This window comes from Balaenoptera ricei, chromosome 19, assembly GCF_028023285.1.
Source record: "Balaenoptera ricei isolate mBalRic1 chromosome 19, mBalRic1.hap2, whole genome shotgun sequence".
Taxonomy (NCBI): domain Eukaryota; kingdom Metazoa; phylum Chordata; class Mammalia; order Artiodactyla; family Balaenopteridae; genus Balaenoptera; species Balaenoptera ricei.
Window position 1 is genome coordinate 32,776,731 of NC_082657.1, and position 16,690 is coordinate 32,793,420.

Sequence of the window (16,690 nt, forward strand, 5' to 3'; positions counted from 1 at the left end):
TCTAGAGCTTGGGAAATACAAGGGTTAGATAAACAAAGTTTGAGATATTTTTGTTTATCTACTAGGTTTATCACTTAGCAGGTGTCCGTCTTCGGGACCTTTGTGCTAAATTGGATATTTCAGATGAACTGAGGAAAAAAATCTGGACCTGCTTTGAATTCTCCATAATTCAGTGTCCTGAACTTATGATGGACAGACATCTGGACCAGTTGTTAATGTGTGCCATTTATGTGATGGCAAAGGTGAGTACCATTAGGAATTTAAAGGAGAAAGTAAAGATGCTACTTCCTTACTCTCAGAACACTTTTAACAGCTTTATTGAGATAAAATTCACTCATTTAAAATGCACAGCTCAGTGGATTTTAGTACATTCATAGATATGTGTGACAATTACCACAGTCAGTTTTGGAATATGATATTCCATTGTATGAATATATGATATTTTGTTTACCATTCATCAGTAATGGACATTTAGATTATTTCTGCTTTGGGGCTATTATAAATAACGCTGCTATGAATATTTGTATACAAGTTTCTACGTGGACATCTTTTCATTTTGCTTCTGTATATACCTTGGAGTGGATTGCTGGGTCATAGGGTAAACTCTGTGTTTAACTATTTGAGTCATTGCACCGTTTTAAATTTCCACTGATAGTATATGAAGGTCTTTATTTCTCCACATTCTCATCAACACTTTTTATTATCTGACTTTGTTTTTAAAAATAATTTATTGAGGCGAAACTCCCATAACATTACCCATTTTAAAACAAACGTTTCAAGTTTTAAAATTGGTAACTTTTTTCTTCTTTTTCAAGGTTTGTTTGGCTAGTCTAAATCCCTTGGAATTCTTTATGAATTTGTCAATTCTGACTTCCTGTCACAAAAAAGTCAGGTGGGGTTCAGATAGAGATTATGTTGAATCTGTAGATCAATTTGGGGAATATTGCTATCTTAACCATATTTCACTTTCTGATCAGTGAACGTTTGGGACCTATGCTTTTCTTTATGGGTAGTTTATTGATGGATGATTCTTTTTCTTGTTATGAGTCTATTCAGATTGTCTGTTTCTTCTAGAATCAGTTTTGGTAGTGTATGTCTTCCTAGGAATTTGTCTGTTTCCTCTGGGCTTTCTAATTTGTTGGCACACAGTTGTTCATAATATTCCTTTTAGTCCTTTTTATTCTTTGTCAGTAGTAATTTAACAATCTCTCTTTTTATCTTGGTCAGTGTTGCTGAAGGTTTATCAATTTTGTTGATTTTGTCAAAGATCGAGATTTTGGTTTCATTTATTATTATATGCTCTAATCTTTATTATTCCCTTCTTTTTGCTTGCTTTAGGCTTAGTTTTGGTTTTTTTTGTTTTGCTTTGTTTTGTTTTTCCTGGCTGTGCCACACGGCTGGTGGGATCTTAGTTCCCTGATCAGGGATCGAACCCAGGCCCTTGTCAGTGAAAGCGCCGAGTCCTAACCCCTGGACTGCCAGGGAATTCCCTAGGCTTAGTTTTTGCTCTTCTTTTTTCAGTGTCTTAAGATGAATGGTTAGGTAATTAATCTTTCTTCTTTTTTACTATCGGCATTTAAGAGCTATAAATTTCCCTCTAAGCACTGCTTTAGCTGCATCTCATAAGTTATGGTATGTTGTGTCTTCATTTTCATTCAAAGTGTTTTCTAATTTCTCTTTTGATTTGACTTACTGGTTATCTAGGTGTGTTAATTTCAACATATTTGTGAGTTTCCCAAATTTCTGTTAATGATTTCTAGTTTCAATCCATTGTGGTCAAAAAACACACTTTGTATTAATCACTTCAATCCTTTCAAATTTATTGAAGTTTCGTAGCCTAGCAAAAATGGAGAATGTTCAATGTGCACTTGAGAAGAATGTATATTCTGTTGTTGGGTGGAGTGTTCTATAGATGTCTGTAAGGTTTTTTAGTGTTTTTTATAGTGTTAAAGTCTTCTGTTTCTTTGTTGATCTTCTATCTAGTATCCGTCCATTATTGAAAGTGGGGTATTGAACTCTCTAGATATTATTATTGAATTGCCTATTTCTCCCTTCATTTCTGTCAGTTTTTACTTCATATATTTTGGTACTCTGTTATTAGGTGCATGTGTGTTTTTAATTGTTGTACCTGTCTGATGGATTGACCCTTCATCATTATGAAATGTCCCTTTTTATCTCTAGTAACTTTTATTTTTTGTTTAAAGTCTGTTTTGTAGTGTGATATTTGTATAGCCACCCAGCTTTCTTAGGGTTGCTGTTTGCATGATATACCTTCTTTCCATCATTTTCTTTCATATCTGTTTGTTTTAATGTAAAGTGTGTCTCATATACGGAGTATAGTTGGATCTCTTTTTTTATCTAGTCTGACAATTTCTGCCTTTGATTTTGTTGTTTAATCCATTCATATTTAACATTATTGTTGTAGCTGGATTTACATTTGTCATTTTCCTTTTTGTTTTTTACATATGTCTCATGTCTTTCAGATACTCTCTTCCTCCTTTACTGCTTTCATTTTCACGTGCATTCATGGCATTTTAATTTCAGTGATGACTTTTTAACTTTTTTTTTCTTAGTGGTTTCTTTGGGGCTTACCATATACTTTTTTTTTTTTTTGCTCTATCTCCCCCCTTTTTTTGCCCCATCTTTATTGATATATAGTTGACTTATCACATTGTATAAGTATAAAATGTACAGTGTGATGATTTGATACACGTATATATTGCATTATGATTACCACCCAGCTACTTTTTCTTGGTAGTAAGAATATTTAAGATCAACTCTCTTAGCAACTCTCAAGTATACAATTCAGTTTGTTAACTATAGTCATCATGCTGCAAATTAGTTCCCCCAAATTTATTCATCTTATAACTGGAAATCTGTACCCTTCAATCAGCATCTCCCCACTTCCTCCAACCCCCACATATACATCTTTACTTATGAAAACCAGCTTCAAATTTATACTAACTGAATTCCAGTGAGATATAGAAGTGTTACTTCTATGTAACTGTTTCTTTTTTGTTATATTGTGGTAGTATTGTTATACATATTTATCCATAAATGTTATAAATTCAAAAACACATTGTTATTATTTAATATTTTTATGACTTTTAAAGGAGCTGAGAGAAGAAAGGAGTGCAAGTATTTATTTATAGCTTTTATCATATTAACCTTATTTACCATATACTTATTTACCTTATTTCTCTCTTGGTTCCTGGGGATTTGAGTTGTCATCTGGAGTCATTTCCTTAGCCTAGAATAGCTTTCCTCCTAATCTCCTCCTTTGTGCTGTTTTTGGCAAATATATATATCACGTTTCTTCATGTATGTATGTTGTTTTATACAATTTTAAAAAAATCAGTTAAGAGAAGAAATATGCATTTTATACTGTCTTTCCAGTTACATAACTATCTTTACCATTGCTCTTTGTTTTTTCACGTGTATTTGAATTACTGTGTGGGGTCACTTAACTTCTATTTTTTAATTTAATTTAATTTAATTTATTTAATCTATTTATTTCGCTGTGTTGGGTCTTCGTTGCCGCGCGTGGGCTTTCTCTAGTTGCGGCGAGCGGGGACTGCTTTTCATTGCAGTGCACGGGCTTCTCACTGCGGTGGCTTCTCTTGTTGTGGAGCACAGGCTCTAGGCGCGTGGGCTCAGCAGTTGTGGTGCATGGGCTTAGTTGCTCCGCAGCATGTGGAATCTTTCCAGACCAGGGCTTGAACCCGTGTCCCCTGCATTGGCAGGTGGATTCTTAACCACTGCACCACCAGGGAAGTCCTGGGGTCACTTACTTTTAGTATGAAGAACTTTCCTTCGTATTTTCATGTAAGATGGTTCTGCTAGCAGCATATTTTCTTTCTTAATGTTTATGTGAGATTGTATTTATTTCACTTTCATTTATGAAAGATAACTTTGTTGGATACTGGATTCTTAGTTTTTACTTTGTCCATCGTCTCATAGCCTCCATAGTTTCTAATGAGAAGTTTTCTGTTACTTTATCAGAGTTTCCTAGTAAGCAAAAAGTTGCTTTTCTCTTGATGCTTCCAAGATATTCTCCCTTTCTTTGGCATTCAGCTTTTTTACTATATGTCTTGGTATGGAGCTCTTTGCATTTGTCCTACTTGGAATTTGTTAAAATTCGTGGATATGTAGATTGTTTTTAAAATAAATTTGGGAATGTTTCAGCCTTTAGGTCTTTGAACATTTCTTTCAGCTTCTCTCCCTCCCCTCCTTCTGGCACTCCCACACTCTCTTGGTGTGCCACATTTCTCTGAAGCTCTGTTCATTTTTCCTAATTCTTTTTTTTTTCTCTGTTCTTTGGATTGCACAACTCCATCTTCAGGTTTGCTAAATGTTTTTTGCCAGTTCAAATCTAGTCTTTCATTCCTCTGATGAATTTTTTGTTACTATAATTTTTTATTCTAGGTCTTGGCTCAAATACCATTTATTCCCTCTGTTGTTACTGAATTTTAGTAGATTTTCTTGAATATATATTTCTTCATTTGTTATATGCCTTTTAGGGCCATTTCCAGAGGCTTTAAATGATTGTTTTTTAATATAATTTTCACCAGTGTCACTGGGAAGCAGGTTCACGGACCATCTCATAGTATTATGCTGGAAGTCAAATTCTCTCTCAGAGTACTCTTATTCTTTGCCAGGTCACAAAAGAAGACAAGTCCTTCCAGAATATTATGCGTTGCTATAGGACTCAGCCACAGGCCCGGAGCCAGGTAACTTACTACATTTTCTCTCATGGTTGAAGATAAAGATCAAAGTCTTTGAGGCATACAAAAAAGTTAACTACAGTTGATCCTGTGGCCTTTTCTCCAGGATAAAAAACTAAGATTCTACTTTAAGAGAAGTCTTTATTTTAATCTTATTTAATTATTGACAGACAGCAACACATCTTGATTAACAGACAGCTACACATCTTGATTAGTTTAAGTTCTCTTTTCGCCAAAAGGTAATGATGTGAAATAATTGATTCCTTTTTAATTCAGATAATCACAAGATAGATGTAAATTAGGAAGCTGTTTGGATTCTGTGTCACCTTGAATTCAGTCTGGTTTAGGAAACATAATGCTGTACATTTAACCAAAACAGCATTAAGTGAAATTTTAAAACTCATTTTACCTTAAATGCTATTCATTTGTTTCAAGAGGTAGGTAGGTATGTGAGATCTTTGTATTGATATTTGACTTAGAATGACTTGATTTTACAATTGGATATTATTACTGCTCTGTAGTACTGTAGGCAGTACTTGGAAGTTGAAGCCTGATAGGCCCTGATGTAAATCCTGTATGTTATTTAATATATATGTAACCTTGACTGCATTTATTAACCTCCCCTGAGTAGGAAAACTATTACTATATGGAGTTGTGAGAATTAAATAACATGTCAAAGTCACATAGTCCAGGATGTGCTCAATAAATAACTCGTTTCTGTTCCCTTCTCATGACCTGTCTAAAGGTATATAGAAGTGTTTTGATAAAAGGGAAAAGGAAAAGAAGAAATTCTGGCAGCAGTGATAGCAGAAGCCATCAGAATTCTCCAACAGAACTAAACAAAGACAGAAGTAAGTGGGATCTTTATGAACTTATAAAATGAAATTAAGAGCTTCTCTTATTTTTTAGGCCTAGGACTAAGGATTAGTAAATTAAATTACTGTTGTAGAAACTATGAAAATATTTTATTGGCAAAAGATTTGTTGGACAATAAACCAAATTCTAAATTTAGTCACAGAGCTGTTTGTCCTTTATCCCATGGCTTTGAGGCACACTGTGCATAACATTTTTCTCTAGAGGGATTAGCGAAGGATGGAGAAGGCAGGCATTTGTTGACTTGACTTTGAGAAAAATGTGGCATGTCAACAGAAACCATGCTATGGAAACACCATCTTGAATTGTTGGTTTATACCACTTAATGCAGGGCTCAGGTCCTAGAAAGCTTGGTGTAAATTAAAACTACTCAGTAAGCCCTTGCTACATTAATAGCAAGGTAGTACAGTTAGTATTTTTTTTAAATTAATTACTTAATTTCTTTTTGGCTGTGCTGGGTCTTCGTTGCTGCGCGTGGGCTTTCTCTAGTTGCCGTGAGCTGGGGCTACACTTCGTTGCGGTACATGGGCTTCTCATTGCGGTGGCTTCTCTTGTTGCGGAGCACGGGCTCTAGGCATGCGGGCTTCAGTAGTTGTGGTGCGTGGGCTCAATAGTTATGGCTTGCGGGATCTAGAGCGCAGGCTCAGTAGTTGTGGCACACGGGCTTAGTTGCTCCGTGGCATGTGGGATCTTCCTGGACCAGGGCTCGAACCCATGTCCCCTGCATTGGCAGGCGGATTCTTAACCACTGCGTCACCAGGGAAGCCCTAAAGTTAGTATCTAATATCTTATCTGTGCTTTGCTCCTTGGTATGAAGAATGAGTGCCCATTTGCTGCTATTCAGTAAGTAGAGCAGGTAGCCGTTCACCCTTATCTTAACTGAATTTTCTTTTTAAAAGCAATCTGCAGTAGCAGTCTTCCTGTTTAACACTTTTTGTTCCACCGGTTATAGCCAGTAGAGACTCCAGTCCTGTCATGAGGTCAAGCAGCACCTTGCCAGTTCCACAGCCTAGCAGTGCCCCTCCTACACCTACTCGTCTCACAGGTGCCAACAGTGATGTGGAAGAGGAGGAGAGGGGAGACCTTATTCAGTTCTACAACAACATCTACATAAAACAAATTAAAACATTTGCCATGAAGTACTCACAGGCAAATGCAGTAAGTTTGATGAGGATTATTTCACACTTTTTTCACTTGTGAGGAATGAGGAATCACTTATGTTTGAGCTGCTTCTGTGTAAACTAGTTTTACAAATAATTCTTTTTGTTAAGTAAGACTAAGGAAGTCTCTAACAGAAATAATGTGCTTAACCAACATAATTTCTACTGTTGTGAAGCATTAAACAAGAATAAGATGATATTTGGATTCCCTACAAAGTATAGTAATATGAGACAGATTGCATAGGTTCAAATTATCCAAAACTTACCAGTTATGGTGACCCTGCAAGTTATTTAACTCCCTCTGTACCTTGTTTCCTCATATATAAAATGGGACTAGAAGTAGTAGTCCCATAGGGCTGTTGTGAGGATTGAATGACATCATGTATTTAAAATGCTTAAAACAGTGACTGGCACAAAGAAAGCACTTAGATGTTTGCTATTTGTATGGTTTTCTTTAGGTTTAATTTTTGCCGCTAATACATCACTATCTACCATTCATAAAGCTACTGGTTTATTATACCTCTTCACTCTTTCAATAAAAATAACCATTTTCAAAAAAAAGCACCTGGTTAGAAATTTCGTTTACCTTTCTTAGAAATTTTTTTTGTTAAACAGATGGACGCTCCTCCACTCTCTCCCTATCCGTTTGTAAGAACAGGCTCTCCTCGCCGAATACAGTTGTCTCAAAATCATCCTGTGTACATATCCCCGCATAAAAATGAAGCAATGCTTTCTCCTCGAGAAAAGATTTTCTACTACTTCAGCAACAGTCCTTCAAAGGTGAGCCTAATGTAAATCTTGTCCTTTACTAACCCCAAAATGCTTAGGATTCTAGAAACAGGGTTGTTGGGAAACCCTCAGTACTCACACGAATGATGGGATCTGTCAAGGAAGAGTGACCAGTAAGTCCCAAAGCAGCAAAAAACAAGGGTTTTGGGGGAGAACTTTAGAGCTGGAAATAGGGTAAGGGATCTGGATTTTCATTCCTCCCTTTTCCTATTTGTACGTTTGAATATTCCGCTATAAATCTGGAATTTTATTTTTTTATTCCATTTGTAAAACTTTAAAATTCCAAATTTGTTAGGGAAGGAAAATTTGGATCCCTTAACTGATTTACTAAGTGCCTCCTTCTGGGAGAGGAAGTGTCTCTGTCCTCTGGATTCTTAGTCTAAGGGGAGAAATGGGCATTTTGGACACTTGGACAGTGTCACATTAGCACAGATTTAAGTGGTAGCATCTGCCTCAGTCTGCAATGGGGAGGGAAGCTTGAGTGAAGCCTTAATGGATGAAAAGTTAGCAGATGGCTGAGGGGTGGAAGGAAGGGCATCCAGGATGAAGCAGATAAGGGAAGAGAAACAAAGTTCTTGAGGCAGTAAGCCTAGATCCCTAGGAATCATATGCTATGTTAAGGAGTGCACCTGCATCTTAAAAGTCCTTAAGTGACATTTGTATTTATAAAGATTGCTTAGGAAAAACACATATATAACACATGGCCTAGACTCTCAAAAAAGTGCCAATATCATGAAGAGATAGATGATGGATAGGTGTAGGGAGAGTACTGATCTAGAGTAAAGGAGACTAAAGAGACATGACAACCAAATGCAAGGCACGATGATCTTTGATTGGATCCTGCATAGAAAAGCACAGCTATAAAGGACATTTGGGGGACAAGTGGGAAAATTGAATATTGACTTTAACATTAATGTTTATCTTTAAATTTCTGTTAAATGTCTTTGGTATTGATGATGGTACTAGATTATATAGGAGAATATGTTTTTAAAGTATTCAGAGATGAAATGACCCAGTGTCAACAACTTACTTTCAAATGGTTCAGCTAAAAAGAAAATTATATAGAGAACAAATGTGGTAAAATGTTAACGATAGATAAATGCGTGTTCAGTGAACTATTCTAACTTTTCTGTAGGCTTGAAATCTTTTGGGGGAAAAAAAAAGTTGGGGGAAACAAGTAAAAATGATAGCAGCAAAAATCTATTAGGAAAAGTTTTTCCATTATATTTTCTACAATAGTAACAAAGTATCACATGCCTTGGAATAAATTGATCCTGTGTAGAAAACTTATTTAACTTGAATAAGAGATTTTTTAAAAACTGGAATAAATGAAGATATACTAATGTTTTTCAAGAGGAAGACCAAATATTAAAAAGATACAGTTTCCTCCAACCATTACATAGGTTTAATCTAATTCCAATGATAACCCAGTGGAATTGTGAAAGCTGGAAATATAAATCTGCAGTAGACCTGAAAGGCAATTTTAGTTGGTGGAAACGGCTCTGATGCTCCTCTATTAGCAGATTTTCATCCTATACCAAATAAATCCAAATGGATTAAAAAGTTAAATGGAAAAAATGAATTGGAGTAAGAATATTCAATTCAAAAGGCCAAAAGAAGAAGATAGCAAACAAATAGCAACTAAATATAAATGGTCTAAATATGCCAATTAAAATGCAGAAATTGTAAGACTGGACAAAAAAGGAAGACCTAACTGTTTTACTGCTTATAAGTAACCCACTTTAAATACAGACAGAAATAGTTTAAAGGAAAAGGATGATAACCCAAATGCCCCATTAACTGATGAACAGATAAATCTATATCCATACAAGGGAATATTACTCCAATAAAAAGGAAGTTCTGATACATGCTACAACTAGGATGGACCTTGAAAACATTGTTAAGTGAAAGAAGCCAGTCACAAAAGGACAAATACTGTACTTCGGTTTCTATGAAATGTCCAGAATGGGCAAATTTATAGAAGCAGAAAGTAGACTAGTGATCCCCTGAAGGGAATGGAGGGTTTCAGCTAATGGATCAAGTTTCTTTCTGGGATGATGAAAGAGTCCTAAAATTCAATGTGGTGATGGTTGCACAGCTCTGGGAACACACTAAAAGCTACGGATTTGTATACTTCAAAAGGTTGAATTATATGGTATGTAAATTATATCACAATACAGCTGTTTTTAAAAAGAAAAAGGATGGACAAAGTTAAACTCTGCTAACACTAATCAAAAGAAAGCTGGAGTGACTACATTAATATCATTAATATTGGTATCTGAAAGCAGATTTCAGAGCAGAGAATGTTATCAACGATAGAGAAGGTCATTTCCTAATTATAGAGAGGACATACAGTCTTAAATAGAAAAAAATCATTTACAGTCAAGAGATTTCAAGGTAATTGCTAGAACAAGTAGACAAAGAAAAATCAGTAAGGATATTCAAGATGTAAACATTATCAACCAAACTGACTAACTGACATTAATAGAATACTCCAACAGCATCAAGTTCACATGTAACATTTACCAAGATAGACCCACTGTGGACCATAAAACAAGTCTCAGTAAATTTTAAAGGATTTAAATAATGTATTTTCTCTGACCACAAGATAATTAAATCAGAAATCAATAACAGAAAGATATCAGGAAGACCCCCAAATTTTTGGAACCTAAACTGCATAATCTCTAAGAGTTAAAGAAGAAATAAAAGAGAAATTGGAAAATATTTTGAACCAAATGAAAATGAAAACAACCTATCAAAATTTGTGAGATGCCATGAAAGCAGTGCTAAGAGGGAAATTTATAGCACTAAATATTAGAAAGGAAGACTCAAATTAGTGACCTAAGATTTCACCCTTAGGCAACTAGAAAAAGCAGGAATCAATGAAATAGCTGAAAAATAAAGAAAATTAAGGTCATTAAAAGCTAGGAGTTTTGTGTAGATTTTAAAAATTGATACATCTCTGTGCAGATTAATTGGGAAAGAAAAAGAAATGACACATTACCAATACCAGAAATGAGAGATTCAGTACCAGTCCTACAGACATTAAAAGTATAATGAAGGATAAAAAACTTTCTGCCAATAAATGCGATAATGCAGATGAAATGGACAAATTCCTTGAAAGTCAAAATTTCCAAAATACACTCAAGAAGAAGTAGTCTCAGTAGAATTATATCTATTAAACAAACTGAATCTATAGTTTAAAAACTATAGGCCCAGATGGCTTCACTGGTAAATTCTACCAAATATTTAAGGAAGAAATAAAGCCAATTCTATACAAACCCTCTAAAAGTAAAGATATATCATCTCAGTAGTTGAAGAAAAAACATTTGACAAAATCCAACATTCATTCATGATAAAAACTCAGAGGGAACTTCCTCAACCTGATGAAGAATGTATACAAAAAAAAACTCTACAGCTAACCTCATACTTAATGCTGAAAGACTGAATGCCCTCCCTCGAAAATCAAGAATAAGGCAAGGGGGGGCTTCCCTGGTGGCACAGTGGTTAAGAATCCACCTGCCAATGCAGGGGATACGGGTTTGAGCCCTGGTCCGGGAAGATCCCACATGCCGTGGAGCAACTAAGCCCATGCGCCACAACTACTGAGCCTGCGGTTTAGAGCCCGCGAGCCACAACTGCTAAAGCCCGCACGCCTAAGAGCCCGTGCTCTGCAACAAGAGAAGCCACCGCAATGAGAAGCCCGTGCACTGCAACAAAGAGTAGCCCCCTCTCACCACGACTAGAGAAAGCCCGCGTGCAGCAACAAAGACCCAACGCAGCCAAAAATAAATAAATAAATAACTCTATTAAAAAAAAAAGAATAAGGCAAGGATATCTGCTTTCACCACTCCTATTCAACATTAAAACTGTAGGTCCTAGCATATACAATAAAGCAACTTAAAGATGGCATGCAAACGGAGAAGGATGAAATAAAACTGTCTCTATTTACATAATTTTCTACACAGAAAAATGACTAAATGTACAAAAAGTTGCTGGAACTAATAAGATTAGCAAGGTTACATGATTAATATACAAAAACCAAGTGTATTTCTATATACTAGCAACAAGTAATCGTAAGTAAAAATTTTTTAAAACAATGTAAATAGCTTTAAAAAATTAAATACTTAGAGATAAGTCTGACAAAAGATGTTCAAGATTCATACCCTGAAAACTGTAGAACCTTGGTGAGGGAAATTAAAGACTGAGAAATGGACAGAAATATGTTCAAGAATTGGAAAACTATATCAAGATGTCAGTTTTCTCCCACTTAATGTATAAACTCACCCCAATTCCTGTCAAAATCCCAGGAGAACTGTTTGTATAAATTAACAAACTGGTTCCAACATTTATATGAAGATGCAAAGGAAACTAGATTAAAACAATTTTGAAAAAGTTGGAAAACTCACACTCTGATTTCAAGACTTACTATAAAGCTACAGTAATTAAGACAATGTGGTACTGGTGCAAGTACCAGATTACAGATTACAGAAGACATACAGATTAATAGAACAGAATAGAATCCAGAAATGGAACACACATATATGGCCATCTGATTTTCAACAAAGGTGCAAAAGCAATTTAGTGGAGAAAGGACAGCCTTTTCAACAGATGCTGCTGAAACAATTGGATATCCATAAACAAGAATAATAATAGTAAACTTGTGCCTATACTCTGTACCATACAAAAAAATTAACTCAGAATGGTCCATAGACCTAAAGGTAAAACCTAAAACTGAAACTTCTAGGAGAAACCATAGGAGAAAATATTTGTGAACATGAGATGCAACATCGTAAAGTACAATCCATAAAAGATTGATAAATTGGATTTCATCAAAATTAAGAAGTTCTGCTCTTTAAAAGAAAAAACAAGTCACACTGGGAGAAAACTGTACGTATCTCATATCTGATAAAGGACTTGTGTCTACAATATATAAAGGATTATCAGAATTCAGTAGGAAAACAACCAAATTCAAAAGTGGGCAAAAGATTTGAATACACTTCACCCATTATGTGCCTACTAGAATGGCTAAAATCTAAAAAAAATGAGAATAACAAATCAGTGGCAATGATGTGGAGCAGTTAGAACTTTTATATATTGTTAGTAAGAATGCAAAATGGTATAACATAGCCATTATACCTGGAAAACAGTTTGGTAGTTTCTTTTAAAGGTAAACATATCTTCACCATATAACTAGCAATCTCACTTCCAGGTATTTACCCAAGTGGAATGAAACTTAGGTTCCTACAAAAACATGTACATGAGTGTTTATAATGACTTTATTCCTAATTGCCAAAAAGTGGAAAACCCAAATGTTCTTCAACTGGTTAAGGGATAAACAAACCTGTGGTACACTCAAATAATGGACTACTACTTTGCAATAAAAAGGAACAAACTACTGATACACTAAGCAAACAGGTGAATTTTACTGTGTGTAAACTTAAAAAAAAAAAAAAAAAAAAAAGACATTTTGTGCAAAAAAGTTAAGTGTCCAGATCAGTGGCTTTCAATCCTCCCTGTATATTATCACCACCTGGGGATATTTCAAAAAAAAAATTCTAGCACAGAATTGGGAATTTCTCCAATAAATGATAGCAGTATTGGACTGTTGGTTGGAGAAAGATTTGTCATCACAACTTAATAGGTGATAGCTGAGATCAAGGAAGAATATTGCAAAGCAAGAAGTATCTTGGATCTAGAATTAACCTATGATATCCTAACATTTACACTACCATGAGAAAAGAATTACCAAATACCACACAAGATCAGGTAAGTTGCCTGATCATTAGTGACACTTTCTGGGGTAATTTCAGCTAATTGGTGCAACTTGTTAGATAATAAGTTATGGTAACAGTGCTTATAGTACTGAACAGTTGGGAGGAAACAACACATCAATAAGGGATTAAACTAAGATACAGATTACCACAGAATACTATATAGCAGTTAAAGAGGTGTGATCTATATATACTGATATGAGAAGACCTAAGACATAATGCTAACTGAACAGTACATAAAATATACCATTTTAATTTTTTTCAAACCCCACTTAATGTACATTATTATATTTCTAATGAGTGCATTCCTAGAAAAAGAGCAGAAAGCTACACAGTAGCCTGAATGAATGATAACAGTAGGTGTCCCTAGGGATGGGGTGAGGACAAGAAGGTGTATTCTGTATGAATTTTGGGGGGGAATAAGAATTTATTCATTTTTAAACTATCATGTACATATTGTATAAATTATGGTGTATAAAAACACTGTACTGTACATAAATTTATACATGTTAATGTACAATATATAAATGTATGTTCTACATTAATGTATATTAATGTGTTATGCATAGTAAGGTACACAATTCTACACTGCACAATATATACATAATGATGTATACACATTATTTACGAATAACATTTATACAATTAGTGTATACAATTAACAATTTAAGGAATATTCAAGTAAATGGGAGACTAGAGATAGGAAGTGCAGAACAGACTTAGGGAGGCAAAGAGTAGAAGAGTCAGTCAGAGGAAAGCTTTCTTAAGACGGTTAAAATTTGAGAAGGTGCATATACTGATAATGAAAAACTGGTGGTTTTATTTAAAACCTCAGAAAAGCCTATTATTTCAAAATAAAAGTAAAATAAATAGCTAGGATTTGGTTTTAAACAATCTGGGGGGTGAGAAAGGAATGAGGGGTATAGATCAAACAAGACTGGCCAAAATTGTTGAAGTAGGGTGATGGTCATGTGAGGGTTCACTATACACTTCTTTCCCGTTTATGTTTGAAATTTCCTATAATAAATGCATATGAAATCTGCTCAGTATGCTTTCCACTAAGAAACATGGACTGACATTAGCAGCACATGAAAAAAAATTTTTTTAACTACCAGAAAATAGTGCAATAGCTAACTTTTGGGGCTTTGGAGAAACTTAGTGCTGAAGGCACCTATAAATAAATCCAGTCTCTCTAGCCCTCTGGCGAAGTTTTTTCTGAATCCGAGTTCTTCATGTGAACCAGAGGATGCAGAAAATAATTTGCCTGGATTTTCTCAGTTCTCCCAAGGATGACATATAACTAACATCAATACATTCTAGAATTCTAGATCATACTAAAAAATTACCTACAATGGATGCCTTAGGGAATTAAGGCTTCTCTTGTGAAATTCCATGGCTGTTAAAAAATGAGTAACACTAGACTGGGGGAAAAAGGGCCTAATACTGTGTAAAGTCATGCTATTTTTTAAAAAAGGAAAATGGAAATGTATGAAACGGATTAAATGTGGCATAACAATGTGATGTTCTATAACTTTTGTAAAAAAAAAAATCATAAATTTGTGAACTCTTACATTGTGGAAAAGCTTACATCAAAATCACCTCTGGAGCTTGTTAAAAATAGAAATACTCTGCCTCTATCCCAGATAGTCATCAATGTCAGCCAGCTGAGAAGTGAAATGGGAAGGATATAAAATTTGGTAGTACGTTCCTTTATAAAGATGTTCAAACTCTTCATGATAAACTGCTTAACTTATTTGAGGTTCTTTGACTTAACACTGAACTATGTGTGTTAGAATTTTAAAGTTTTTGTATTTATTTTTAACCCCCCCCCCCCCGCCCCCAACCCCCCAGAGACTGAGAGAAATTAACAGTATGATACGGACAGGAGAAACGCCAACCAAAAAGAGAGGGATTCTTCTGGAAGATGGAAGTGAATCACCTGCAAAAAGAATTTGCCCAGAAAATCATTCTGCCTTATTACGCCGTCTCCAAGATGTAGCTAATGACCGAGGTTCCCACTGAGGTTAGTCTGTTGTATTGAAACTGTCTTTTCACAAACTCTGTTTAGCAGCATCATGTAATGCATCCTAGATTATGGGGCTCTTTTCCTTAATCCTTCCAGTATCCTTAGGATATTTTTACTTATCCCAACTGCCTTTTTCCCTACCTTTCAATGCTTGCCATCAAGGCTGCTTAGAATCCAAACTTGGATTTTTTTTTAACTCTTTGGCAAAGCTACTGCAAGAATTGCAGAGAACAAAGTATACTCAAATGTGTGTATAAGAGGTCTCCGTTAACGTGTTCCAGCAGAGGAACTGTATTTCAATTCATTCCTACCTGGCCCTCATGAAAAGCAAAAATAGGTATTTTGTCCTAAAACACTTGGTAGGAGTGTGAGATTTTTGCATTCCTAAAAGGTAAAAACAAGGTAGAGCGCCCAGATTTGAAGGTCCTAGGTTATTAGTCCAAGTCTCCCATTCCCTTTGTGTAATTCTTCCCTCTCCCCGTTAGGTGTGGTGCAGTGTGACAAGTGCTTGATTGATGTGCAATGTGTGAGTGAACCTGTATAAGAAGTGGCACTTTAGGGCTGTAAAAAGCATGATTTTGTAACCCAGATTTTGCTGTATATTTGCAATGGCACTTTCTACAATGTGAACTTTATTAAGTACAAAACTTCTAGGCTGAACTTAATTCAGTATCTTCTTTGATGCTTTTGTACTTTTTTAAAATTGTTAAAGCCCCAGTAGCTACCTTTTGGGCATGTGTTTTAAATTCTCCATTTTTTTGTTGATAGGGATCAGCTGGCTAAGTAAAGATTTTAAATCAAGTTGAATTAAGAGGATTATTATGAAAAATTATGACCTCTTCCTTAAGGAGGCAGTTGTCCAAAAGACGTGTGTCTTTATTAAGGTGATATATTTTAAATATCTTTGGGTGTGTTCCTGGAAGTTTAAAAAATAGATTGGAGAATTAGGTTTTTATTAGTACATAGTACCATTTATACAAATTAGAAAATGTTAATTTAACAGCTACTGAATTATCTATATATACCTTTATTAATCACTATTGTTCCAGCAGTTTTAAAGTTGAATGAATAATCTTATTAGGGAGAAAATTCAATTGTAAATTGAATCAGTATAAACAAAGTTACTAGGTAACTTCATATTGCTCTGAAAGAAATATGGAACTTACTTACACTGTTCAATTAGAATAGTGTTCTGCAAAAATATTTATAAAACCTCTCAAGATTACTTACTGCTACTGTAATTTTATATGAAAATAATAAGTATTTTTCAATAAAGCACTTATAAATTAATCTTTGTTTAGTTATATTGAGAAAAGGGTATTTAATATCCTGCATAAATGACAA

At 34.9% G+C, this 16,690-nt stretch overlaps 1 protein-coding gene across 1 annotated transcript in view; it reads left to right on the forward strand.

The window, feature by feature from the left end:
- The window catches only part of RBL2 (RB transcriptional corepressor like 2), a 48,797-nt gene extending 32,211 nt beyond the window's left edge, over positions 1–16,586 (forward strand). Inside the window, exons 17-22 of the mRNA XM_059906050.1 lie at positions 66–242; positions 4,659–4,730; positions 5,470–5,575; positions 6,550–6,755; positions 7,373–7,537; positions 15,172–16,586. Of these exons, the coding sequence (XP_059762033.1) occupies positions 66–242; positions 4,659–4,730; positions 5,470–5,575; positions 6,550–6,755; positions 7,373–7,537; positions 15,172–15,342 (897 nt within the window). The 3' untranslated portion in view covers positions 15,343–16,586. The remainder of the gene's footprint in view (positions 1–65; positions 243–4,658; positions 4,731–5,469; positions 5,576–6,549; positions 6,756–7,372; positions 7,538–15,171) is intronic.
- The last annotated feature ends 104 nt before the right edge of the window (positions 16,587–16,690 follow it).